The 25,617-nt window shown below is 47.3% G+C and overlaps 1 protein-coding gene across 3 annotated transcripts in view; it reads right to left on the bottom strand.

Annotated features, from left to right (window-relative positions):
• ANTXR2 (ANTXR cell adhesion molecule 2) overlaps nt 1–25,617 on the bottom strand; it is a 356,942-nt gene that overhangs the window by 197,417 nt on the left and 133,908 nt on the right. For all 3 annotated transcript variants that reach the window (XM_075352423.1, XM_075352424.1, XM_075352422.1), the window contains one exon: nt 1,848–1,928. In XM_075352423.1, the coding sequence (XP_075208538.1) occupies nt 1,848–1,928 (81 nt within the window). The remainder of the gene's footprint in view (nt 1–1,847; nt 1,929–25,617) is intronic.

The raw sequence follows: 25,617 nt of genomic DNA, 5'->3' as shown, positions 1-25,617 counted from the left end.
TTTTGCATCGTACTCTATCGGCCATGTCTGACGCATCAGCCGTTCCAGCTGCGCCTGCCTCAACACAGATTGTTCGTGTCTATACTCTTGGGGTCAGCTGTCACTCCACCAAATGTCCCTGAGTGGTACCTGGTGTCTACCTGCAACACAATCCAACCTCACTATCAAGGTAGATGGTGAAAACCTCGTGTGAATCATAGTCAAGCTCTTAGATATTCTGTGTGCAGTGGCCAAGTGGGTCCACTCCCCGCTTTAACTCGTGAGCATTGCAGATGTATTTAAATGATTAGCCTCACCATGATGCACGAGTGCCTGTACTTGGTGTGAACAGTCATCCTGTGCTGACAGAGTTTCTTTAACCCCTTCCGACCCCGGGCATTTTGTGTTTTTCCGTTCTGTTTTTTTCCTCTCTTTCTTCCGAGAGCCGTAACTTTTTTATTTTTCTGTCAATCTTGCCATATGAGGGCTTGTTTATTGTGGGAAGTTGTATTTTTAAATGAAACCATAAGTTTTACCATATAGTATACTGGAAAAATTGCAAAAAAGTGTGATAGCACAATAGTTTTTGGGATATTTTATACACTGTGTTCACTATATGGTAAAACTGATGTGTCATTGTGATGCCTGAGGTCAGTGTGAGTTTGTAGACACCAAACATGAATAGGTTTACTTGTATTTAAAAAGTTAAAAAAAATTCACAAGCTTGTCCAAAAAAAGTGGCGCACGTTTTGCGCCACTTTCCAAAACCCATAGCGTTCTCATTTTTCGGGATCTGAGGCTTAGTCACGGCTTATTTTTGCGTCTCGAGCTGACGTTTTTAACGGTACCATTTTTGCGCAGATGCTACGTTTTGATCGCCTGTTGATGCATTTTGTGCAAAATTTGCGGCGACCAAAAAACATAATTTTGCCGCTACGCTGTTTACTGATCAGATTAATTGATTTTATATTTTGATAGATCATGCATTTCTGACCGCGGCGATACCAAATATGTGTATATTTTTTATTTTTTTAACCCTTTAATTTTCAATGGGGTGAAAGAGGGGTGATTTGAACTTTTAGGTTTTTTTATTTTTTTAAATTTTTTAAAACTTTTTTTTATTTTACTAGTCCCTCTAGGGGGCTATAGCGATCAGCAATCCGATTGCTCTGCCCTATCTGCAGATCACAGCTACAGAGCTGAGAACTGCAGATTTGGTGCTTTACTTTCAATGCCGGCTGTATTCCGGCATTGAGAGGAAGTGACTCATGTTAGCTACAGGCGTCATCACATGACCCTGTGCTACCATGGCAACCACCGAAAGTCACGTGATCATGTCACGTGACTTCCGATGGGGGCGTGAATCACAGCACGCGGAGGGACATACGTGTTTTTTACACGTCAGTGAAAAACGTCTGTGTTTTTCACAGACGTGTGAAACAGGCCTAAGGGAAACAAATCAGAAGGAAAAAAGCAAACTAAGCTGGAAACAACCCAACCATGACACACCAACTAAAACAGGAATACACAATTTATACACAAAACGGATGTCTATATTGTTATTTAGTAATAGCCTATGGTGCATGATAAAAACAAATTCAATTTCTTTTTTTCTGAATTGTTGTCAAGTTTGTTTCCAAGTAAGATCTGACTTCTTTGATACATAAAAAAAACATAAAACATATGCAGCCAAGCCATGTTCAGGCTCACAGTCTTAGTGGGAACTTAAGCTGAAATTTTCTAGCTTTTTTATTCTTGAAAGGATAAATCTGACAAGACTGCAGTTATTAAATGCACACTTATGCTGCAAATACCAACTTAGAACATTCAGAAATTTACAACCAGTCCTTTTACATTGTGGTACTTACTGAATTAATGATCCCTCCCAAAGCTTTAAATCCACCTTCAACAGCAAACACATGTTCTTCGGAGTCAGCAATTTTTATCAGCTTTAGGAAATAAATGGAAAGTGTTTAGAAAGCAAATACTGTTAGATATGTGTTACGTCAATTTAATGGAAACTAGATAAAGCTTATTTTTATAGTATTAGAAATAAGGTTAATGAAAACCGATCACATTGGCAGGAATATTTCTTTCTACTACTTTAGTCATCAGCAAAGTCCAATACACTGAATGGAAGAACAATACAAATGATTTAATTAATCGGTTAACAATTACAAAAAACTGATGCAAAGGTAAAAAATGGAGATAAGCGACTACTTTATAGTCAGCTGAAGACTGAGAAACATAAGTATACTTCTTGGAAATAATATCTATGACGTAGTAACTCAACTTCAACAGATCCCGTTGATTCTGAGACTGTTTTTCATGACTCATTGAACTTCATGATATTATTAAATTTAGGTTGATATGATTTGTATTTATTTATGAAAATAGCATAAATTGGACAAAAACTTTAAAAAATTAATCATTTTTGAACTCTGAATTTTGATGCCCTGAATAAAAACAGTCAAACCGCACAAAGTAATTAATAATAACATATACCACATGTCTACTTTATGTCAGCATCATTTTTTAAGTATATATACAGTACAGACCAAAAGTATGGACACACCTTCTCATCTCTAGAACAACTATTAAGAGGAGACTTTGTGCAGCAGGCCTTCATGGTAAAATAGCTACTAGGAAACCACTGCTAAGAACAGGCAACAAGCAGAAGAGACTTGTTTGGGCTAAAGAACACAAGGAATGGACATTAGACCAGTGGAAATTTGTGCTTTGGTCTGAAGAGTCCAAATTTGAGATCTTTGGATCCAAACATTGTGTCTTTGTAGAAAAGGTGAATAGATGGACTTTACATGCCTGATTCCCACCGTGAAGCATGGAGGAGGAGGTGTGATGGTGTGGGGGTGCTTTGCTGGTGATACTGTTCAGGATTTATTCAAAATTAAAGGCATACTAAACCAGCATGGCTACCACAGCATCTTTCAGTGGCATGCTATTCCATCCAGTTTGCGTTTAGTTGGACCATCATTTATTTTTCAACAGGACAATGACCCCAAACACACCTCCAGGTTGTGTAAGGGCTATTTGACTAAGAAGGAGAGTGATGGGATGCTACGCCAGATGACCTGGCCTCCACAGTCACCAGACCTGAACCCAATCAAGATGGTTTGGGGTGAGCTGGACCGCAGAGTGAAGGGAAAAGGGCTAACAAGTGCTAAGCATTTCTGGAAACTCCTTCAAGACTGTTGGAAAACCATTTCCGGTGACTACCTCTTAAGGCTCATTAAGAGAATGCCTAGCGTGTGGAAAGCAGTAATCAAAGCAAAAGGTGGCTACTTTGAAGAACCTAGAATATAAGACATATTTTCAGTTGTGTCACACTTTTTTAAGTATTTCATTCCACATGTTTTCATTCATAGTTTTGATGTCTTCAATGTGAATCTACAATTTTTAGAGTCCTGAAAATAAAGAAAACTCTTTCAATGAGAAGGTGTGTCCAAACATTTGGTCTGTACTGTATATTTAATTCTTGGGAAGTTAGAAGTGTTAAGCCTGCTTTACACCATACAATTAAGCATATGATATCGTATGCGATGTGACACGCCCCCATCGTATGTGCAGCACGTTCAATTTGTTGACCGTGTCGCACAAACGATTAATTGTCGTCACACCTACTTACCCTTCCATACGACCTCGATGTGGGCGGCGAACATCCACTTCCTGGAGTGGGAGGGACGTTCGGCGTCACAGCGACGTCACACGGCAGCTAGCCAATAGAAGTGGAGGGGCGGAGATGAGTGGGGCGTAAACATCCCGCTCACTTCCTTCCTTTCGCATAGCCGTCGGGAGCCGCGGGACGCAGGTAAGCTGCAGTTCATCGTTCCAGGGGTGTCACACACTGCGATGTGTGCTGCCTCGGGAACATTGAACAACCCGACGTTCAATTTTTAGGTTTTGAACGACGCCGGATGTGCGTCACTTATGACGTGACCCCGCCGACACATCGTTAGATATATTGTAGCGTGTAAAGCCCGCTTTAAAGGGAACCTGTCAGATGTAATATGCACCCAGAACCACAAGCAGTTCTGGGTGCATATTGCTAATCCCTGTCTAACTGTACTTGTATCTAGTAGCATAAATAAAGAGATCTTTAGCAAAGATATTTTTTAAGATCTTTTATCGTATGCTAATGAGTCCAGGGACTAGTCACAAGGGCATAACTTCCCTTGGCTAGTCGGCCCCCCTTAGCATGTAAGCACACTCCTGTGTGTGTGCTAACATGCTAATGAATGCGTAACGTCAGAGGCATGGTTGATCTCACCGCTCTCTATTTCCACAGCGCCCAACGCTGGATTTCAGCTCAGTGCGCATGATCACAAGTCCCGGACTTCCAGTCATATGTACTATATAGATGGGTGTATGCGTCTCGGTTTTAAACTGGTATAGTGCGCATGACCGGAAGTCCATGGACGTTCTGATCATGCGCGCTGAGCCAAAAAACAGTGGTGGCAGCAGAGGTGAGCCCGACCTTACCTCTGACGCTGCGCATTCATTAGCATGTTAGCATGCCCACGCACACAGGCGTGCTAACAAGCTAAGGGGGCTGACTAGCCAAGGGAACTAACACCCTTGCGACTAGTCCCTGGCCTTATTAGTATAATATAAAGAATCTTTAGAAATACTTTTTCTAAAGATCTCTTTATCTATGATACTAGATACAGGGACAGTTAGGCAGGGATTAGCAATATGCACCCAGAACTGCTCGTGGTTCTGGGTGCATGTTGCACCTGACAGGTTCCCTTTAAAAGTTTAATAGTCATTTTTCATTTTTCCAACTTAATTTACAATTCCCATTTTTTTTATGGACCACATCACATCTGAAGTGACTGAGAAGCTTAGGTGACAGAAAATACCCAAATAAGATCCCATTCTAAAAATGGCATGCCTCACAGTATTAAAGCAGCATTTAGAAAGTTTGTTAACTCTTCAGGTGCTTCACAAGAATAGCAGCAAAATGGAAGAAAATAATGAAAAAATGTCCTCAGAAATGTTGCTTTAGCTAGAATTTTTTTCATTTTCACAAGAGTAACCGGAGAAAATGGACCACCCAATTTGTTGTGCAGTGTCTCCTGAATATACCGATGCCACATAAATAGCACAAAACGACTGTTTGGATACACAGTAGAGAAGACAGTAAAAAGAAAGGAGCCCCGTTTTGGAAAGCAAATTTGTAGAGCCCTTGTATTGCCAGAAGAGGAGTATTCCCCCACAAATGACCACATTTTGGAAACTATACCACTCAAGGAATTCATCTAAGGCCCCCTTCACACGTCCGTGATACACGTGCGTGTTTGGTCCGTTTCCGTATATACCGGAGACACGGCCAAACGTGCACCAATGTTAATCTATGATTGTGGTCACACGTCCGTTATTTCATTATGTCCGTGTGTGCGTGTCCGTGATCCGTATGTGTTTGCGTTTTGCACGGATGCATGTCCGTTATCTGCACGGAGCACGCACACGTGGACACAATGAAAGTCTATGGGTATGTGCACACACGTTAGTAAACACGTATGCATCTACCTATAGTCCGTGTCCGTTTGGTGTTTTTATTTCTAGTGATGTCGGCTATTCTTTCTATTTCTGTGTATGTCGGTCAATCTCCCTGAGTCCGTCGGTCGGTCTCTCTGTCGGTCTCTCTGTCCCTCTCTCACAGTCTGTCGGTCAGTTTCCCCCCCTCTCTCATACTTACCGTTCCTCGATCACCGGCGCGGCGCTGCACGGCATTCACACTGCTGTGGCGGCTTTTACTATTTTGAAAAAGCCGGCCGCTCATTAAACAATCTCCTATTCCCTGCTTTCCCCGCCCACCGGCGCCTATGATTGGTTGCAGTGAGACACGCCCCCACACTGAGTGACAGGTGCCTCACTACACCCAATCACAGCAGCCGGTGGGCGTGTCTATACAGTGCAGTAAAATAAATAAATAAATATTTAAAAAAAAACGGCGTGCGGTTCCCCCCAATTTTAATGCCAGCCAGATAAAGCCATACGGCTGAAGGCTGGTATTCTCAGGATGGGGAGCTCCACGTTATGGGGAGCCCCCACCCTAACAATATCAGTCAGCAGCCGCCCAGAATTGCCGCATACATTATATGCGACAGTTCTGGGGCTGTACCCGGCTCTTCCCGATTTGCCCTGGTGCTTTGGCAAATCGGGGTAATAAGGAGTTAATGGCAGCCCATAGCTGCCACTAAATCCTAGATTAATCATGTCAGGCGTCTCCCCGAGATTCCTTTCATGATTAATCTGTAAATTACAGTAAATAAACACACACACCAGAAAAAATCCTTTATTAGAAATAAAAAACACACACATATACCCTGGTTCAACAATTTAATCAGCCCGAAAAAGCCCTCCATGTCCGGCGTCATCCAGGATGGTCCAGCGTCACATCCAGCTCTGCTGCATGGAGGTGACAGGAGCTGCAGAAGACACCGCCGCTCCCGACAGCTCCACGCGGCAAATGAAGACAGCCGCGTGATCAGCTGAGCTGTCACTGAGGTTACCCGCTGTCACTGGATCCAGTGACAGCGGGTAACCTCAGTGACAGCTCAGCTGATCGCGCTTCTCACCTCAGTTGCCGCGTGGAGGTGACCGGAGCGGCGGTGTCTTCTGCAGCTCCTGTCACCTCCATGCAGCAGAGCTGGATGCGACGCTGGACCATCCTGGATGACGCCGGACATGGAGGGCTTTTTCGGGCTGATTAAATTGTTGAACCAGGGTATATGTGTGTGTTTTTTATTTCTAATAAAGGATTTTTTCATGTGTGTGTGTTTATTTACTGTAATTTACAGATTAATCATGAAAGGAATCTCGGGGAGACGCCTGACATGATTAATCTAGGATTTAGTGGCAGCTATGGGCTGCCATTAACTCCTTATTACCCCGATTTGCCAAAGCACCAGGGCAAATCGGGAAGAGCCGGGTACAGCCCCAGAACTGTCGCATATAATGTATGCGGCAATTCTGGGCGGCTGCTGACTGATATTGTTAGGGTGGGGGGCTCCCATAACGTGGAGCTCCCCACCCTGAGAATACCAGCCTTCAGCCGTATGGCTTTATCTGGCTGGCATTAAAATTGGGGGGGACCGCACGCCGTTTTTTTTAATTATTTATTTATTTATTTTACTGCACAGTATAGACACGCCCACCGGCTGCTGTGATTGGGTGCAGTGAGGCACCTGTCACTCAGTGTGGGGGCGTGTCTCACTGCAACCAATCATAGGCGCCGGTGGGCGGGGAAAGCAGGGAATAGGAGATTGTTTAATGAGCGGCCGGCTTTTTCAAAATAGTAAAAGCCGCCGCAGCAGTGTGAATGCCGTGCAGCGCCGCGCCGGGGATCGATGAACGGTGAGTATGAGAGAGGGGGGGAAACTTCAGTCACTCGGGGGATTAGCGGTCACCGGTGAATCCTTCACAGGTGACCGCTAATCAGTACTCGACACAGACAGAGCCGTGGTATGAGGATGAAGTCGGGTGAAGTTCACCCGAGTTCATTCTCATCGCGCAACTCTGTCTGCTGTCAGCCGACATTTATAAATGACATTGTGCATCACACACACGGACATTACACACGGACATTCCACGTACACATACACGTTAATTCCGCACGCACACACGGACGTTCTACACACAAACACGGCTAGCATACGCGATTCACACAGGTGCCACACGGACCATAAAAACGGACACAAAAACGGGACACGGACCCGAAAAACGGCCCGTAACACACGTGCGTGTTTTTCACGGACGTGTGAAGGGGGCCTAAGGCTGTGGGCAGCATATTGAACGCCACATCCTTTTATAACATTGAAATTGAAAAGTTATTTTTTTTTTTTACAAAAATGTTGTTAAAGCTCAAAATATTTAATTTTCACAAGGAATAATAGGAGGAAATGGACCCAAAACAATTACAAACCTATTTCTTCTGAATGCAATACCAAATATGTAGTCAGTAACTTATAACTACTTTTTGTGCACACTGCAAGGCTCAAAAGGAAGATTCACTATTTGGCTTTTGGAGCACAAATTTATTTAATAATAGTTTGTGAGCCCCTGAGGTGCCAGAACAAGTGAAACCCCTGATAAATAACCCATTTTGGAAACTACATCCGTCAAGGTATTCATCTGGGGTATAATGAATATTTTTAACCCATAAGTGCATTTCCAATTTCTTCACCATTGGGACCTAAGAAAATTACATTTTACATTTAATACAATAATAAGTAAATTTAGGTAAAAATGTTTCATCTTTACCATGGCTATAAAGAAAAAAATTACCCTTAAATTATTACACTATTTCTCCCAAGTACAGCAATACAATATTTGCGACCATATACTTCTGTTGGCCATACTGCAGGGATCATAAGAGAAGGAGTGCCATTTGGCTTTTAGGAAGAAGAGTTTAATGGAATCATTTTTGGCCAAAATGTGAAGAGCTCCTAAGCTTAGAAAACTGCAGAATTCCAAAAAGTGGCACTATTTTTCAAATTTCACTCAGTGAAATCATCTAGTTGTGTAGTGACTATTCTGGCATTTTACAGAAATTAGTGCACTATGGATGTCACAGAGTGAAAATTGCAAATATGCCATTTTAGTGCCCAATACATAGTAGCCAGCATGTGCTTCTGGAGACACGTGCCACATAGAATGTTATTAGGGTTGTCCAGGACCTAACAATTCCCAACTCATCTCAATATATTATTGGTGAGGGTCCGAAACTCTCATGATCAGCTGGAACTACTCTGGGAATAGCCCAACACTGCACTTGTGAACAATGTTACATGCATATATTCAGGAGGTAAGCACACATCAGTGTGCTCTATCAGGGAGCATCCATCTACCATAGGGACCCACTGGAAAGACATCTCACAGCATCTTTTTGCAGATATATCATTATACATAAATTCCTCAATACTTTTAATTTGCAAATCACAGTAATTTTGCACAGTGAGGTAACCACTATAAAATTAAAATATTCTACAGTGCTTTTAAAAAATATTCATACCCCATGAATTTTTTCACATTATTTCACATCAGAGTATGCCGATTACTTTACCTTACGTGCCCGGAGCTGCTTGGCTGCCCCAGTATGATGGCCGACCCGATGCCCTGCAAGTATTTAAGAAGAAGATATGCACTGTTCTCGATATGTATGCCATGACTGGCAAACAGCGCGCGTTCGTGGTACTCAGACAGCTGACAGGCGCAGCCGAGCAGGAGGTAGAGACATGGACTGATGAGGATCGGGCCTCCTATGTTAGATCCTTAACAGGTACCACAACCATAAATCTTGAATAGTAGTCCACTATTGTAAGCGCGTACTTGTATCCACTCCTGCTTGGTGTCAGCTTGACATGATCCAGAGCGACAATTTCCAATGGCTAGCGGGTGATGATCGGCTGTAATGGGGCTCTCTGGCTGGTACCATCCTTTCTTCTTAGCACACAGAGACCACAATCCCTACACCATGCTTCAATGGATTCTCTCATCCCAGTCCAGTAGAAGCGCTCCCTTAGTAGCATTTCCAGCTTCCTCCACCTGAAGTGTCCAGCTCCATCATGATAAGCTTCCAGGACCACTGGCATATATGCTTGAGGTACGACTATCTGGCAGACCATCTCATGTGTCTTAGGGTTGATCAGCCCTCTGCACAACTTGCCTCACTGCAGGTACAACCGGCTCCTCTCTTTCCACAGCCTCTGTGCTTATGCCAGGGCAGTAGGCTCCAATCTGGAATCCGCTTGGGAAATCAGCGCCTTGATCTGTCTGACAGCAGGATCTCTGTCTTGTGCTTCTTGCCAGCAGTGGTGAGGTAACTGGTTGAATGCTGCCTCCTGCTGACTGCTATAAGGTCGGATGTTCTCCAAACTGTCAGGTTGATGGAACACGGGCAGTTCAATCTCTTCCAACTTGTCCTGATCTATCAGCATTGATGTTCTTCCGACCGGCTCTGTACTTTATGGTGAAGTCATAATTCACCAGTCGGGCTACCCATCGCTGCTCCAGGGCTCCAAGCTTTGCTATATCCAGGTGCGTCAAAGGGTTGTTGTCCGTATATGCAGTGAACTTCGCAGAAGCCAGGTAATGCTTAAATCTCTCTGTCACAGCCCAGACGAGTGCCAGGAACTCCAACTGGAAAGAACTGTAATTCTCAGAGTTCCTTTCGGTTGGGCGGAGCTTCCTGCTGGCATAAGCTATCACCTTTAGCTTACCATTCTGCACTTGGGACAGGACAGCTCCTAATCCCACGTTGCTGGTATCCGTATACAGTATGAACGGGAGACCATAGTCGGGGTATGCCAGGATCTCTTCTCCGGTCAGGGCTGACTTCATCTGCTGGAAGGATCTTTCTTGCTCCTCACCCCATGTGAATGGAGGCCCAGAAGTCTTGCCATGCTTGTATTGTCCGACCAGGAGATCTTGCATAGGGGCTGCCATCTTGGTTTAGCCCTTGATGAAGCGGCGGTAATAGCCCATCAGGCCCAAGAACTGTTGTACCTCCTTTATGGTAGTGGGTATTGGTCAGTTCTGGATGGCGGTTATCTTCTCCGGATCCGGAGCCACACTTTCTGCACTTACCACATGCCCGAGGTATTGAATTTTAGGCTTCAGCAGGTGGCATTTGGATGGTTTCAATTTCATCCCATACTTGGAGAGCGCCTCAAAGACTTCCGCAAGATGTTCCAAATAATCTTCATATGTCTTTGAATAGACAATGACATCATCCAAGTATAGCAGTACCGTCTCGAAATTGCGGTATCCCAAGCAGCACTCCATCAGTCTTTGAAAGGTTCCTGGTGCGTTGCACAACCCAAAGGGCATGCTGTTGAACTCGCAGAGACCCATCGGGGTGGCGAAGGCGGTCTTCACACGGTCTTCCTCAGCAACGGACACTTGCCAGTAACCACTAGTGAAATCAAGGGTAGAAAAGTAATTTTCAGTCCTTAATGCAGCTAACAACTCCTCAATACGGGAAAGTGGATACGCATCCTTGTGGGTGATCTGATTAATCTTCCAGTAGTCCACACACATCCTCAAGGTGCCATCCTTCTTCTCTACCAGGACCAATGGGGCTGCCCAGGGGCTACAACTGTCACGGATAACCCCTGCCTCCTTCATGTTCCTCAACAGGTCTTTGGCACTAATGTGCAGTTGGTATTGGCCTATACCTCTCTTTGATGGGTGGGTGTGCGCCTGTGGGAATGTAGTGTTGGACCCCCTTGATCCTCCCAAAGTCTAGTGGGTGTTTACTGAAGACCTGCTCGTACTCCTGTACTACCCTATACAGTACATAGGGTATCATTACCTGCGAGCCAGTGTCCAGAAGTGCAAACGTCGGGATCCCGTCTACGGTGAGGGAGATGATGGGGCGGCCTCCGCCATACCGCTCGCACCAATCAGCTGGGCCTTGTTGAACTATTCCTGAGGATTGACCCTTGGCCTCAGGGGTTGCTCGTTTAAAGGACACCGCCGGGAGTAGTGGCCGGTCTTGTAGCACCTGTAGCAAACGGGTTGTCCATACTGGTTTTGCTTTTTCTCTGAATGCAGGGGATGTTCTCACGACTGTCGGCGAGCTGGATCTTCTCCTCTGGCTTGGTCTTTGGCTGGTGCTGCATGGCTTCGAGGATCCTGGCAACGTCCTTGCTCAGCTGTTGAGCTTGGGATGACAGGTCACCGGGAGCTCCAGGGGGTGCTGTTGGCACAGCGGGTGTTGGTAAGTCCAATAGAGGAGGTTTCACCAGCAGGTGGGAGGTATCAGCTGGCCAGGATGATGGTATAGAGTCACTAGCCTCCGAGGTTTGTAAAGCCTTTATGGCCCGGTCCTTTAGGACTGCAAAATTTAACTCCGGATGCTCCAGGGCCCACAGCCGCAGCTGCTAGCGATCATCTGCTGAACCCAGCACCTGCAGAAACTGCTCTACAAGCATTTTGTTGCTCTCTGGCTCAGTGATAGGGTCTACTTGCCTAAGGCTATGTGCCCACGGGACTCTCTATCTGCGGATTTTTCTGCATCAAAATCCGCAGCTTTCCCCCGGAATCCGCACCTTTTCATAGGTGCGGATTTTGTGCGGATTTGACGCGGATTTGATGCGGATTTTGTTGCGGATTTTGCGATTTTTTTTTTATTCAATTGAATAGGCAAAATCCGCACAAAAATCCGCAACAATAATTGACATGCTGCAGATTTTTCTGCACGAAAATCCGCACGATTTCCGCTGCAGAAAAATCCGCAGCGTGGGCACAGCATTTCCCAAATGCCATAGAAATAGCTGGGGAGTAGCTGTGCTGCAGATTTCTGGAAAATCCGCGGCTTTTCCGCGAGAAATCCGCGCATTTTCCGCAGCGTGGGCACATAGCCTTAGGCCATGTGCCCACGGGAGCTTTTTGCTGCGGAGTTTGCCGCGGAAAACCTGCGGATTTTTCTGGATTTTCCAGATAAATCCGCAGGTTCTAGCATGTACAGGCACCCTATGGGACATGGGGAGTATCTGTGTCCACGCTGCGGAAAGTGCGGCTGTGGAATCTCCTGCGGAGATCCCTCAGCCGCACCTAACTGCATGTCAATTATTCATGCGGATTTACTTGCGGAGATCCCGGCCCTTCGATATGGAGATAGAGGCCGGGACGTCCGCAGGTAAATCGCGTGAAAGTCCGCATGTTTCCCGCAGCTATTCCGCTGGAAACTCGCAGCTAAAAATAGCTGCAGATGCCGGCGGGCAGCTGCGGGAAACATGCGGCCGTACCTGCGAATATATCCGCAGGTACGAGCGCCCGTGGGTACATGGCCTTAGAGTGCGCAGAGCGGTTTGTAACCTCAGGGCATAGTCTCTAATGCTGTCCTGTGGACGCTGCCAACAGTTGTAGAATTGCATCCTTAGCTCTGCCTCCATGCGGGTCTCAAAGGCTACTTGCAGTTTATCAAATATGGCGGCCACCGAGGCCCGATCCTCATCAGTCCATGTCTCTACCTACTGCTCGGCTGCGCCTGTCAGCTGTCCGAGTACCACGGATGCCCGCTGTTTGCCAGTCATGGCATACATATTGAGAACAGTGCATATCTTCTTCTTAAATACTTGCAGGGCATCGGTCGGCCATCATACTGGGGCAGCCAAGCGGCTCCGGGCACGTAAGGTAAAGTAATTGGCATGACTTGCGACCGGAGCGGGACTCGCAGCTTCTCAGTCATCCTGCACCGCTGCGGGAGCCACGACTCCATCATCACCATCAGGCGCCGACATCTTTCTGGTGCTTCCCCAGTGGTTTTCAACAGCAATCTCTCGAGACCTACTGTCCTTTTCAACTTCCTGTTCTGGGGATCACTGGGTTCCGCCCACATTCTCAGGGGCGGGGCCTCAGATTTCGCACTCTTTTCAGGGAAGAAGATGGCGAAGTTGCTGTCTTTGGCGCCAAGAATGGTGTGCAAAATGGCGGCGTTCCGAAAATTTCAGAATTTCACGGGTTAACAGTCCAGGAAAGGCGCACTTCACCCAGGTTGGTGGATGGGGTAAGTATCCTGTTCGTGACGCCAATTTCGGGTTGTTGCGGATGGGGGCCAGACCCCTGCAAGGGGGTGCTCAGATCCGGGTTTGTTACTGTGGCTCGAGTGGCAGGCGGACCCGGGCTCATGCAGCCGTCCGTCCTCACAACTGTAGGAAGGGTGTATTTACAGGGGAAAAGTTTGTCAGTGACGCCACCCGTGGGTTGCGGTGAGAGTTGGTAGCACCGCCGCTGCCTGGATATGGGACGCCCGGGGCTGATGGAGTGGGGCAGCAGGATGGAATCTCCTCCATGTGTAGGGGAGGTGTTGTCCCGGGGCCCAGGTGAATGGGAGTAATGGGCTGCGGAGAGCATCATGCAGGGCTGGACCGGGCAAGGATGGTGTCCTCACAGTTCCAAGAAAATTCACACAGAGTCCAGTAGTAAACCAAATTGCCAGTGACCGGTAACCTCCAGCGGTTGTATTTGGGTCCCACACCCTGGTACATCAAACAGGGGTGCCTTCCTCCTGCACTCAGTGTTTGTGTCTTCAACAGGACAACTCCGCTTGAAACGGTGGAAGTCCACTCCCGCTAAATTTGTATGCTGGAAGCTGTGGCCCGTCAAATCTGACCCTTGGGATCTCTCTGGGTTCTGGCGGACAAATTATCCCCCGCGTTGGGCTTCCGTTTCGCTCTCTGGGCTTGTTGGTGGGACAAGACATAGAATCTTGTCCCCGGCTGGCTAATTGACAAGGGGCTTGAAACCTTCCTCACCCTAGGGTCCAGGCACCCCGACTGTGCACGGCCTCCGGACCGGATTCCCACTGTCGGCACCGGCAGGCTACAACCCTGCCCCGGTCCACTTAAGGTCTCCCGCGACCGGATCTCCGTCACCTGTGGTCCTGTTTGCCGTTTTCCACCTAGTCAGTAGTCCGGTAGTCCAGGGGCCCAAACCCTTGACTCCGCTGTCACTCCACACTCCTCTCTGCTCAACTGTCAGTACTCTACTCTAGACTGTCTGACTCAGACCCTTGTGTTCCCTCCCAGAACACCTCAGGACCCCTAGGTAGGCGCTCCCATCCACCTGGTCCCGCCCACTGGTGTGTCCCTATTGCCATGGGGGGTGACTAGGCTTTGAGGCTTTGCTGGATGGTTTTATGTACCTGGGTGGGAGTTGGTGGTATGCCAAGGAGGATGGAGTCCTGCACCCGGAAGATTTGTATAGTCTCTGTGACAACCTGGTTTTGCCAGGGCGTCACAGATATCCTTCCACAAGCTTCTCACCATAGTTGGTAGGAATTAGAGCCCATTTCTCCTGACAGAACTGGTGTAACTAAGCCATGTTTGTAAGTTGCTTTGCTCACACCTACCTTTTCAGCTTTGCCCATAACTTTTCAATAGAATTGAGGTCAGAGCTTTGTGGTGGCCACTCCATAACATTGACTTTGTTATCCTTAAGCCACTGTGTGCCCAGTTTAGCAGTATACTTTGGGTTATTGTCCATTTGGAAGACCCATTTCTGCCCAAGCTTTAAGTTCCTGGCTGATGTCTTGAGATGTTGCTTCAGTATTGACACATAATCTTCTTTTGTGATGATGATCTATTTTGTGAAGTGCACCAGTCCCTCCTGCAGCAAAACAACCCCACAACATGATGCTGCAACTCCCGTGTTTCACAGTTAGGATGGTGTTCTTAGGCTTCAAAGCTTCTGGCCAATCAATTCAATTTTAGTTTTTTTCAGACCACAGGACATGTTTCCAAAAATTAATGTCTTTGTTCCTGTGTGCATTTGCAAACATGAATCTGTTTTTTTTTTGTTTCTTTTGGAGTAATTGCTTCTTCCTGGCAGAGTGGCCTTTCAGCCCATGTTGCTACAGTACTCGTTTCATTGTGGATAATGACACAATCTTACCACCTTCCATCAGCACACGGTCTCTTGCTTTTGGCCTTGGGTTGATATGCACATGTCTGACTAAAGTACGTTCATCTCTGGCACACAGAACCCGTCTCCTTCCTGAGCGGTATGATGGCTGGACATTCCCATCTTGTTTGTACATTCCCATCTTGTTTGTACTTGCATATAATTGTTTGTACAGAAGAACAAGGCACCTTTAGGTATCTGAAAAGTCCACCTAAGGATGAACCAGATGTGTCCACAATTCTGTTTCTGAGATCTTGGCTGATATCTATTGACTTTCCTATGACGCTACACAAAGAAACAGTGTGTGGACAGCACGGTGGCTCAGTGGTTAGCCATCTTCAAGGAGTTTGTATGTTCTCCCCGTGTTTGCGTGGGTTTCCTGCGGGTACTCCGGTTTCCTCCCACACTCCAAAGACATACTGATAGGGAATTTAGATTGTGAGCCCCAATGGGGACAGTGTTGCCAATGTATGTAAAGCGCTGTGGAATTAATAGCGCTATATAAATGAATAAAATTATTATTATTATTATTATTTCAGATGTGCATTAAAATACATCCACAGGTGCGTCTAAGAAGCTTCCAAAGACATGACATCATCATATGAGCTGTCCCATATTGTTTAAAGAAGTGTAAGAAGGAAACCAGGATATGATGCGCTGATATCAAACATTCAGAAGTTGATTAATTTCTCTTTCATTCAATCATGTCTACGTGTTTCGGTGGACGCAGCCTCCTTCTTCAGGACAATTATTACAGAAAATGATGGTTGATTTTTCTGTAATAATTGTCCTGAAGAAGGAGGCTGAGTCCTCCGAAACGAGTAGACTTGATTGAAAAAAAGAGAAATTAATCAACTTCTGGATGTTTGATGTCAGCACAACATATCCCGATTTTCCTTGCTCCGCATCTGTAACACGTCTCTCCGGTGCTGCAGCAGATGCTATTTTATGCCTATGTAGGAGTAGTGACTGGCACAACTTCTACAGGTGAGTACCTTACCTGTTTTCTTGTCAAATCCCAACAGATAAGACCCTATCTGCGCTTTTTATCCACAGCATACTTCCATATTGTTTCAAGACATAGTACTCTAAAGGCCGCTTTACACACTGCGATATCGGTACCGATATCGCTAGCGTGGGTACCCGCCCCATCTGTTGTGCGACACGGGCAAATCGCTGCCCGTGGCGCACAACATCGCCCAGAGCCGTCACACATACTTACCTGCCTGCGACGTCGCTGTGACCAGCGAACCACCTCCTTTCTAAGGGGGTGGTTCGTTTAGCGTCACAGCGACGTCACAGCAGCGTCACTGAACCGCCGCCCAATAGCAGGGGAGGGGCGGAGATAAGCGGGACGTAACATCCCACCCACCTCCTTCCTTCTGCATAGCGGCCGGGAGGCAGGTAAGGAGAGATTCCTCGTTCCTGCGGCGTCACACGGAGCGATGTGTGCTGCCGCAGGAGCGACGAACTACATCGTTACTGCAGCAGTAACGATATTTGAGAATGGACCCCCTGTGGAGACACGGGACTCAGTGGGTGCTCTCGTCCACTAAAACCCGCCGCCTTTAGAAAGACGTGGCTCAGGGCTCATCCCAACTGAACACCGGCCTCCTTAACCGTGGGCGTAACACTACTCAGACAACATAGGGTGAGGGAACCACAATAATTAGACTTTATTGGATCCCCAAACAATTAACGGCACATAACACATAACCAGCAAAACACACAAATGTAACAGGCAACAGAGTCTCACCCTTCCGCTGGCTCACCAGGGATTTAGAATATCCATGCCTCAGAGCTTCCAGGGCCGCTTACTCCAGTCCAGCAGCACCCCGCTTTTGGCGGGCACCCACCGAGAAAGGAATAACGCCAGATTTAGGAAGCTGTGTGAGGTCTGCAAAGTCTGTACCAGGTGACTGAACTGTCCCAACCTGAGTGTCCTCCTTAGGTAGTCCTGGTATGATGTTACAATCCTGGCAGCCGGAGTCGAAATCCCTAGGCTGTGGATATGGTCTCCAACCGGATCCGGAGTCCCTAGATTGAAGCCATAAGATATCCTGATCCTCTAGTCAGCTCCAAAGAGCTTAGACTGGATCCATCAGCATCCATCAACCTTCATCAACCCTGGTGGCTTAAAGAAGTCCCTTTTATAGCCATAACCTTCCCTTAGGATACACTGCGTCCTCATCAATTGGTTGGACAAGATTGCTTCTCCCATTGGATAAATTTCAAGCTGCATGGACAATGTTCATTTAAATGATGTGCATAGAAAGACTCAGTATATCTACATGGAGTCGGCAAGTCACCGACTAGACAATGGCTACTAAGGTAATTACATTATCAATACACAACTACAATACAATGATTACTGGAAAAGTCTGGAGAGCAATAGCTAAGGAAACATGACTTAGCACACATAAGAACAATAGGCTGGCTGAATGTTAAGAAACTTTAACCCATGAGAGTCCATGTCATCACATTCCTCCCCCTTCTTAATATTAGCCAGACATGATAGGCTTCCGATCATCCTTCTCCTCTTGTCGGGAAAGCCCATCCGCACTTCCATGGTTCTTGCCTTGTTTATGGGAGATGGAAAAATTGTAAGATTGTAATGCCAGACTCCACCTGAGCAAGCGTCCGTTGTCCCCGGCAGTGCGATTTAGCCAACTCAATGGATTGTGGTCAGTGAGGACTGTGAACTCATTGCCATAGAGGTAGGGCTGCAATTTTTTTAGGGCCCAGACTATGGCCAGGCATTCTTTTTCTATGGTGGCATAAGCCCTCTCTCGGTCCAACAGCTACCGGGTGAGGTACGCTATCGGATGTTCCTCACCGTTGTCCCCCACTTGGCTAAGTACAGCTCCTAGTCCTGTGTCCGATGCGTCTGTTTGGACAATGAATCTGCGACGGAAGTCAGGAGCAGTCAAGACTGGGCTTTGGGCCAGCCGGTCTTTCAATTGGAGGAACGCAGTTTCACATTCTGGGGTCCAGATAAGGTTACGGGCATATCTTTTGGTTGTGAGGTCAGTGAGCGGTTTTGCTATGGTACTTTAATTGGGGATAAACTTTCGATAGTAGTTTGCGATTCCTAGAAACGCACGGACCTGTTTTTGATTGACCGGGCGTGGCCACTGGATAATGGCTTCTACTTTTGCAGGTTCGGGACGAATGCACCCACGTCCCACCCAATGTCCCAGGTATAGCACTTCGGCCATCCCCATTTGGCATTTGTCATGTCGGATGGTGAGCTGGGCTTTGGCTTCCCTCTGCAGCACCTGGGACACATGCTGAAGATGCTCTTCCCAAGTGTCGCTGAAGATAGCGATGTCATCCAAATAGGCCTGGGCATACCCCTGACATCCCTCTAGTAAATGGTCTACCGTCCTCTGGAAGGTGGCTGGGGCATTTTTCATCCCAAAAGGCATGCTGGTAAACTCAAAGAGGCCAAAAGGGGTTATGAAGGCCGATTTCTCTTGAGCGTCTTTTGTGAGTGGGATCTGCCAGTATCCCTTGCTCAAATCGAGGGTAGATATAAACCGAGACCCCCTTAACCTATCTAGTAGTTCATCCACCCGGGGCATGGGGTAAGCATCTGTAATCGTGACCTCATTGAGCCGTCTATAGTCTACACAGAAACGAGTACTCTTGTCCTTTTTTGGCACCAACACCACACTGGCAGCCTATGGGCTATGGGAGGGGACTATGACTCCCATATTTAACATGTCATCCACCTCGGCCTTCATCATTGCCAACACAGGAGGGGTCACCCGGTAGGCGGGTTGTCTTAGTGGGGTGGCTGCCCCTGTATTGACATGATGCTGGACCAGGGGGGTTCTACCAGGCTGACTTGTGAACAGGGTTTCATATGTTCCGAGTATGTCTGATATCTGTCGCTTCTGTGATGGACAAAGCTGCTCCCCTAGTGATACATCTTTTACCCCCATTTCCCTTTTGGAGTCCACTAATAGGTCTGGGATTTGGTCCAACTCTGGATCATCTAACTCTGGACAACAAACTGCTAAATTGGTGACTTCTCGTTCCTCATAAGCTTTTAGCCTGTTGTTGTGGTAGGTACGCTCACGAACACCTGCTCGATCCAGGGCCACGGTGTAGTCAGTATTGCCACATTTCTTGGTAATGGTGAATGGACCCGCCCACATGGCTTGCAGCTTGTTTTTCCGCACCGGTACTAGTACTAGGACCTTCTGTCCACAGGCAAATTCTCGGGGCCGGGCAGTGCGGTCGTAACATCGTTTTTGCCTTTCCTGAGCCACTTCTAAATTCCCATGGGCTAACGCCATGAGGTGCCTCATTCTTTCCCTAAACTTTTGAACATAGTCCAGTATGGGAACCTCTTCTGTGGGGAAGGTGCCCTCCCAACTCTCTCGTACCAGCTCTAGGGGCCCTCGTACTTTTCGGCCGTACAGCAATTCAAAGGGAGAGAACCCAGTGGAGTCCTGCGGCACCTCCCGGTAAGCAAAAAGGAGCTGCTGCAAGTTTTTCTCCCAGTCCCCCCCCTCGGACTCCACATATCGGCTAATGAGCTGTTTGAGCGTTTTGTTGAAGCGCTCACACAATCCATTTGGTTCAGGATGGTAGGGGGTTGTGCACATGGGGCGGACTCCATGTTTTTCCCACAGGGTGTGAATCCGTTCACTTTGGAACAGTGCCCCCTGGTCAGTCAATACTTCCTGTGGAAACCCTACCGGCTAAAGATGTCCAGTAGAGCTTGAGCCACGTGCTCTGCATCTATGGAGGTTAAGGCAACGGCTTCTGGGTAACGGGTGGCAAAGTCTACCAGGGTGAGGATGAATCTTTTTCCACTGCGGCTGGGGATGGCTAAGGGGCCTACTATATCAATGGCAACTCTCTGGAATGGTTCTCCTATCAAGGGCATGGGTTGAAGTGGGGCACGGCATGGGGCTCCCCCCATACGCTGACCCACTGGGCAAGAGGCTCTGTATTTTTGCACTTCTTGAGTGACCCTTGGCCAGAAAAAACTACGCAGCAGGCGGGCCCGAGTCTTTTTGGTCCCCATGTGCCCAGCCGCAGGAACATCATGAGCTAAACGCATAAGTTGGGGTCGGTATTGCTGGGGTACCACAAGCTGATGTACACGGGTCCAGGGTTTTTCTGGGCAGGATGCGGGCTTCTCCCGATATAAGAGGCCTTTTTCCCATCTATATACCTCCCCCTGATTTCCTCCCCCAGGTTGGGCGGCCGCACTACGGATAAGCTCTAGGGTGGGGTCTGACAGTTGAGCTTCCCTGAACTCCTTACGATCTATCTCCCCCCAATCAATGGCCACAGTTGGGTCTGATGTACTCACATTTGTTGGCTCTGATGAGGAGGCTGAAGATTGAGGAGTTGGGTTCTCCTCTGATGGGCTGGAAGAAAGACCTGCACCAGGATGGTGTTTGGCTTGGCTGCGGGTGATGGCGGTGACAAACTGGCTGGATAGTCCTTGTCCTAGGTCATTTCCCAAAATTACAGGGGTGGGGAGGCCGTCCATGAGCCCCACTTCAACCTCTCCTTGGTCAGTTCCCCAGTCCAACTGCACTCGTGCCAGAGGGATGTTCGAGAGCTGGCCCCCAGCAAGGGTGATGGTCACTTGGCGGCCAGGTAAATGATGTTCTGAGGGAACAATATCTGGGCTGACCAGGGTGATGGAAGATCCCGAGTCTCGAAGTCCCTGAGCCTGTATATCACCGACCTTGACCGTCTGGATGTGGGGATGGAGGTTAGCTGGTGTACGGTGTCCGGCCTGCCGTAGGGTGTGTACTGGATAAACCACTTCCTTAGCTATTGGTGTTTCTCGGGAGTAGCATTCCTCAGGTCTCGTTGGTTCATCTCGGCATATGTTGACTGGTAGACGGGCTCCAGGCATGGGGACCCGGTTTTGTAGACACTCTTTGGCCATGTGTCCAAGGCGCCCACACGTATAACAGCGCCGTGGGTTAGACAAGTCACCCACCCTGTTGGTAAACCTTTGTCTTGTTGGGGCTTCTGTGGGGTAATGAGTTAGTCCAGCACGTGAGTCTGGGGGTCGCTTGGATCCATGGTTGAGGGACCTCCTCAGATCGGTGGGCCTATTGGGCCTCCAGCTGGGTCGGTTGGCTGTAAATTCGTCAGCCAATCGCGCTGCTTGCTCTGGGGTGTCGGGCTTCCTGTCAGCTACCCATTCTCGGATATCCGGGTACATCTGCTCCAGCAGCTGCTCAAGCACTATCACATCCCGGAGGGCAGCAGCGGAGTGGGCAGCCCGACCATCGAGCCAGCGATTACAGTGTCGTCGGAGTTGACTGCCAAATTCGACGTACGAGACACCCTGGCGAGACATAGTCCGGAACTTAGTGCGATGTCTCTCGGGTGTTATGGTAAAAAGGGCCAACAAAGTATCCTTAATAATTCCATAGTCCAAGCAGTCCTGAGGCCCAAGTGATCGGACAGCCTCCTGGGTCCGGACCGGCAAGCTTGTCCACAGGTATTTGGACCACTCATCTGTTGGCACCTGGTGGATACGCATTAGCATCTCAAAGTTTTGCATGTGTTCATCTATCTCAGTGCTGGAATCATTAAACACTGGCACATCCCTGTAGCGAAGATGACTTCCTTGGTGGTGGTCTATCCTGGAGGTAGGTGCTGATGGTGAGGAAATTGGAAATCCAAACACAAATTGCAGAACACCAGCCCTCTCTTCCCTTGAAGCTTCAGGCCCCAATGCAGTAAACAATTCCTTGACTCGGTCTGCTTGGGTTTGGTTTGTTTCCAGACTGTCACTGGATCTAGGATGAGACACAGGGTTTACCTCCTCTGATACCACAACGGCAGTGTCCTAATCATCCTCTGCATCATTCTGGGCATCCCAACAGACTAATTTCCGGATCAAGTCTGACCGAGTGTCAGTGTTCCTGTAGTCAATCTTTCGCATCTGACACAGATCCTGTAGCATCCATTTACTGCAGCGGTCGTAACTCCTCTCTTGTCCTTGTCCCATGGCTGAGCTGGTGGGGTTTGACATGGCAGCGTCCGAAACCTGAATGCCTCCCCTATGGCCTGCTGGGTATGCTTATGTGCCTCCATGGTTGTTGAGCCCTGGACGGTGTCCGAAAACACCAGTCCACTGCAGCTCCCCTGGGTAAACCAGGCTGAGTAGTATCCCACTGCTGCCACCAATTGTGGCGACACGGGACTCAGTGGGTGCTCTCGTCCACTAAAACCCGCCGCCTTTAGAAAGACAGCGTGGCTCAGGGCTCATCCCAACTGAACGCCGGCCTCCTTAACCGTGGGCGTAACACTACTCAGACAACACAGGGTGAGGGAACCACAATAATTAGACTTTATTGGATCCCCAAACAATTAACGGCACATAACACATAACCAGCAAAACACACAAATGTAACAGGCAACAGAGTCTCACCCTTCCGCTGGCTCACCAGGGATTTAGAATGTCCATGCCTCAGAGCTTCCAGGGCCGATTACTCCAGTCCAGCAGCACCCCGCTTTTGGCGGGCACCCACCGAGAAAGGAATAACGCCAGATTTAGGAAGCTGTGTGAGGTCTGCAAAGTCTGTACCAGGTGACTGAACTGTCCCAATCTGAGTGTCCTCCTTAGGTAGTCCTGATATGATGTTACAATCCTGGCAGCCGGAGTCGAAATCCCTAGGCTGTGGATATGGTCTCCAACCGGATCCGGAGTCCCTAGATTGAAGCCATAAGATATCCTGATCCTCTAGTCAGCTCCAAAGAGCTTAGACTGGATCCATCAGCATCCATCAACCTTCATCAACCCTGGTGGCTTAAAGAAGTCCCTTTTATAGCCATAACCTTCCCTTAGGATACACTGCATCCTCATCGATTGGTTGGACAAGATTGCTTCTCCCATTGGATGAATTTCAAGCTGCATGGACAATGTTCATTTAAATGATGTGCATAGAAAGACTCAGTATATCTACATGGAGTCGGCAAGTCACCGACTAGACAATGGATACTAAGGTAAGTACATTATCAATACACAAATACACAACTACAATACAATGATTACTGGAAAAGTCTGGAGAGCAATAGCTAAGCAAACATGACTTAGCACACATAAGAACAATAGGCTGGCTGAATGTTAAGAAACTTTAACCCATGAGAGTCCATGTCGTCACACCCACATGTCACCGATGAGCGATTTTGCACGTTTTTGCGACAATGCAAAATCACTCATGGTGTCACGCGCAACGGCATCGCTAATGCGGCCGGATGTGCGTCACAAATTCCGTGACCCCAACGACAACGCATTAGCTATGTCGTAGTGTGTAAAGCCCCCTTTATTGTATGTAAACTTTTGACTTTGCAGAAAGTAATAAAAATGACTTAAAACATTCTCTCTCTCTCATTTTTCTGGTATTTGGCAAATATAAATAATTTTGGTTTCTAATTGACCTAAAATGGAAAAAGGTTTATTCTGATTTCATGTCAGATAGTGAGAACAACATTCAATGTGTCTTTATAGATAGTGCATGTAAGCTTCTGGTTTCAACTGTATATCACATAAAATACCAATAAAACACATTTAAGTTTGTGGGTGTACCATGAAAAAATATGATAAAGTTCATGGGGTATGAATACTTTTTGAGGCACTGTATGCCTTGTTGCACTAACAGAGACCTATGATGTTAATAGGACAAGTGCTTGTAAGTATGTGCTCCCAGTGGATATTCTGATCTAACACTGGAGGTATCACAGGTGCTTAGGTATGAAAACACAAACACAATTTGCCCAAAGGGCAACTAGATGTACCCTAAACTAAAGATCCATAAAATATAATTTCTATAAAGCCTCAATCCCCTGATGAAGCCAGTCTTGGTGAAACATGTTGGGGAGGCTATTAGCTGAATGCTTTTAGATAGGCAGTGTAGGGTTGCACCAACCTCTGAATTAATTGTACGACTTTTGTCCAGTTTGTCATAGTGTCTGGTCTGCGGCCGGACACATGATACAGTGAATGGACTATGTTTTTCTGCACGCCAGTTTTAATTTTTGTATTGTAATTAGAATTAAACGTTTAGGGTACTTCTAGTTGCTCTTTGGGCAAATTGTGTTAGCTTAATTAACCCTACATTTATTCGGAGTTAAAAATTGAGGTTTATGTGTTTGTTAGGTATCAAAACACTTCTCACACTGGTGTCCACCGTGCTTTTTTGTTGTAATACTGGAGGTATTGAGATAAAAATAGGCTGCTCACACTGCTGTCCACCATATATTTCTAATATAATATCCAATATGTATTTCTGATATAAAACTAGAGATACAGGGGTGCTGAATTAAGAAGAGGCTGCCCACACTATTGTCCATCCCGTCTTTCTGATCTGATAGTGAAGATATCACGGATACTGAAATAAGAAGGCACTTCTCACACTGCTGTGTACTAATGTACTAATACTGGAGATACCATGGATGCTGAGGTGAAAAGAGGCTGCTTACACTGCTGCCCACACTGTCTTCTAATCTAAAACTAAAGACACAAAGTACAGTGGTACCTCGCTTAACGAGTAACCCACTTAACGAGAATTTCGCTTAACAAGCAAAGCTTTCTGTAAATTTGTAACTCGCTTTACGAGAAAGCTTTGCTGTACGAGCGAAATTCTCACCGCACACACTTCCGGTTTCGTCCATCCACCACACTCTGACCCGCACTTGCAGTCCACACAAACACACACATGTACGCACAAACACACACAAACACACACGCACGCACGCACATACAGTATTATGCTCACCTTACCTTCCGTTCCACCGCCGGTCTCATGGTTCTTGTAGTTCCCGGGTACATCGCGACGTCCTCGCAGCGAACTACAAGACCCAGGAGGCGGCGATGGAACGGAAGGTAAGGTGAGCATATAATATAACATAATATGTTTACCTTTCGTTTCATCGCCGGCCTCCTGGGTGCTGTAGTTCGCCGCTGCGCTCCAGTCCACGCTGTGTATCTGCATCCATAGCGACGAGGGAGGAACTTCCTGTCACCGCTAATGAAAGGCAGAGCGCTGGCCAATCAGAGGCAAGCGGCTCTGCCTTTGACGTCAGCGCTCTGGCCGGGAAGTTCCTGCCTCGTCGTTATGGTAACGCGATACACAGCCCGGCCCCGTACCAGAGAACAGCAAATCCCAGCAGACCGGCGATGGAACGGAAGGGAAGGTGAGCATATAATATGTG

This window comes from Anomaloglossus baeobatrachus, chromosome 1 (assembly GCF_048569485.1).
Source record: "Anomaloglossus baeobatrachus isolate aAnoBae1 chromosome 1, aAnoBae1.hap1, whole genome shotgun sequence".
NCBI lineage: Eukaryota > Metazoa > Chordata > Amphibia > Anura > Aromobatidae > Anomaloglossus > Anomaloglossus baeobatrachus.
This window is presented reverse-complemented; position numbering and strand designations above follow the sequence as displayed.